At 32.0% G+C, this 2,082-nt stretch overlaps 1 protein-coding gene across 1 annotated transcript; it reads left to right on the top strand.

The window, feature by feature from the left end:
• The first annotated feature begins 720 nt into the window (after positions 1-720).
• Positions 721-1,647, top strand: LOC100921427 (olfactory receptor 5AC1-like). The gene has a single exon (XM_003766810.1). The coding sequence runs from the start codon at positions 721-723 to the stop codon at positions 1,645-1,647; it is 927 nt and encodes a 308-aa protein (XP_003766858.1).
• Positions 1,648-2,082: the final 435 nt, after the last annotated feature.

Raw genomic sequence — 2,082 nt, 5'->3', positions numbered from 1 at the left:
TTTAAAAGAGAAGGTGCTTAAATTAAAGGATGTTAGGAAAAGGAGGTGAAACACTAGATAGGCTGCTTGAAATTGGGAAAACCTGAGTATGAATCTTGCCTCAAACACATAGTAGGTATGTGACCTTGCACTTGTCTTTAATTTCCATCTGCTTCAATTTACTCATCTGTAAAGTGGAAATAATAATAATAGCACTCTCCTCTCTGGGTATTGTTGGTGGTTGTTTGTCATTCATTTTCAATGAAGGTCAGTGACATCATGAGTGTGATTTCTTGACATGTGAATTGCACTTGACTGAGGAAGAGTTGAGCAAAATCATCAGCCAAGGACAAAATGAAATAATATCTGTAAAATGCTTTGCAAACCTTAAAACATTATATATATACATATATATATATATATAATGTTTTAAGGTTTGCAAATATTATGTGTTTGTATATATGTATATATACACACATATATATATCTGCAAATATATGCTAGCTATTAACTACTTAAACAGTTTATTTATGTAAACAATTTGATTTCCCTTTATTTTTCCAGTTCTTACAATCAGATAGTTTAAAAATATATTTATTAAAAAGATAAGTTGACTCTTAAATCATTTTTATTAAATTAAGAAACATTTTATTTCATTCATGATTGCTAATTTTCATGATTTTTGGTAAATGCATTTGTAAATTTAATATCTCTTTTTCTAGCAGCAAGTACAATGCTGACATGGCAGAGGAGAATAAGACATTGATGACAGAGTTTGTTATTACCGGACTTACAGATCTACCTGAGTTTCAGATCCCTCTCTTCTTGCTGTTCTTAGTGATCTACCTCATAACCATGTTGGGGAATATTGGACTGATTGTACTTGTTTGGATGGACTCTCGCCTTCACATCCCCATGTATATATTCCTCAGTAGTTTAGCTTTTTCAGATGCATTGACTTCCTCTTCAGTAACTCCTAAGATGTTGGTAAATTTCTTAACTAAGAATAAAATTACATCCCTTTCAGAATGCATTGCCCAATTTTATTTTTTTGGTGCCAGTGCAAGCACAGAATGTTTCCTTTTGGCAGCAATGGCATATGACCGATATGCAGCCATATGCAATCCCCTACTTTATCCAGTGAAGATGTCCAATAGACTGTGCAGACAGTTGGTGATTGCTTCCTATACACTTGGCTTTCTTAATCTCATGATTCATGTGGGTTTATTGTTTAGATTAACCTTCTGTAAATCAAATATAATACATCATTTCTTTTGTGAAATTTTACTATTGTTTAGGATTTCTTGTACTGACCCATCTCTTAATTCACTAGTGGTTTTCATTTGCTCTTTCACTTTAAATTCCTTTACTATTATGACAATTTTAGTCTCATACATATTAGTCCTCCTTGCCATCATGAGAATTAAATCTGAACAAGGTAGGAGCAAAGTCTTCTCCACCTGTAGTGCTCATCTCTTCTCTGTCTCTTTATTCTATGGCACACTTATTATTATGTATGTGTTTCCTGAATCTGATACTACTAACAATCAGAACATTATTTGCTCCTTATTTTACACAGTGATAATACCTCTATTAAACCCATTTATCTACAGTCTGAGAAACAAAGAAGTTCTCAGAACCCTGAGAAAAATAATAATAAAAAATTAAAAATGTCAATTAATAAATAAATGAATGAATAAAAATTCCTCAAGTGTATATAGAAATTGTTCCTGAATAACTTAATGAAATTTACATAGCTTATAGAGAAAACTTGGTTATGCTAATTGGATCTTATTCTGAATGTCCAAAAGGAAATTAGTATTGCATTAAAATATCACTACATTGTTTACAGTATTGTTCCATCATTAGGGTGCCTGAATATCATCCACAATGTAACTATTGCAAATAATATACTCATTAGCCACCTATGCTCTTTGAAGGGGACAAGCTGTAGGAAGATTTGCATAGTATATTCTTTAACATGCCAGTCAATCAGTTCCTGCCACTAACTAATTGAGTAACAAGACCAGAAACTTATCCCAAAGACAGGATATTTGTCAAACCAACTTGATTATGATTTTAAAGAGGGATTAAGTGGTTATT

Source organism: Sarcophilus harrisii, chromosome 3 (assembly GCF_902635505.1).
Source record: "Sarcophilus harrisii chromosome 3, mSarHar1.11, whole genome shotgun sequence".
Lineage (NCBI taxonomy): Eukaryota > Metazoa > Chordata > Mammalia > Dasyuromorphia > Dasyuridae > Sarcophilus > Sarcophilus harrisii.
The sequence above is the reverse complement of the archived record's forward strand: the minus strand, read 5'-3'. Positions and strand labels throughout refer to the sequence as shown.

Bases quoted from the DNA above. Each gene is read 5' to 3' on its own strand.
- LOC100921427 (XM_003766810.1), top strand. From the start codon at position 721: ATGGCAGAGGAGAATAAGACATTGATGACAGAGTTTGTTATTACCGGA.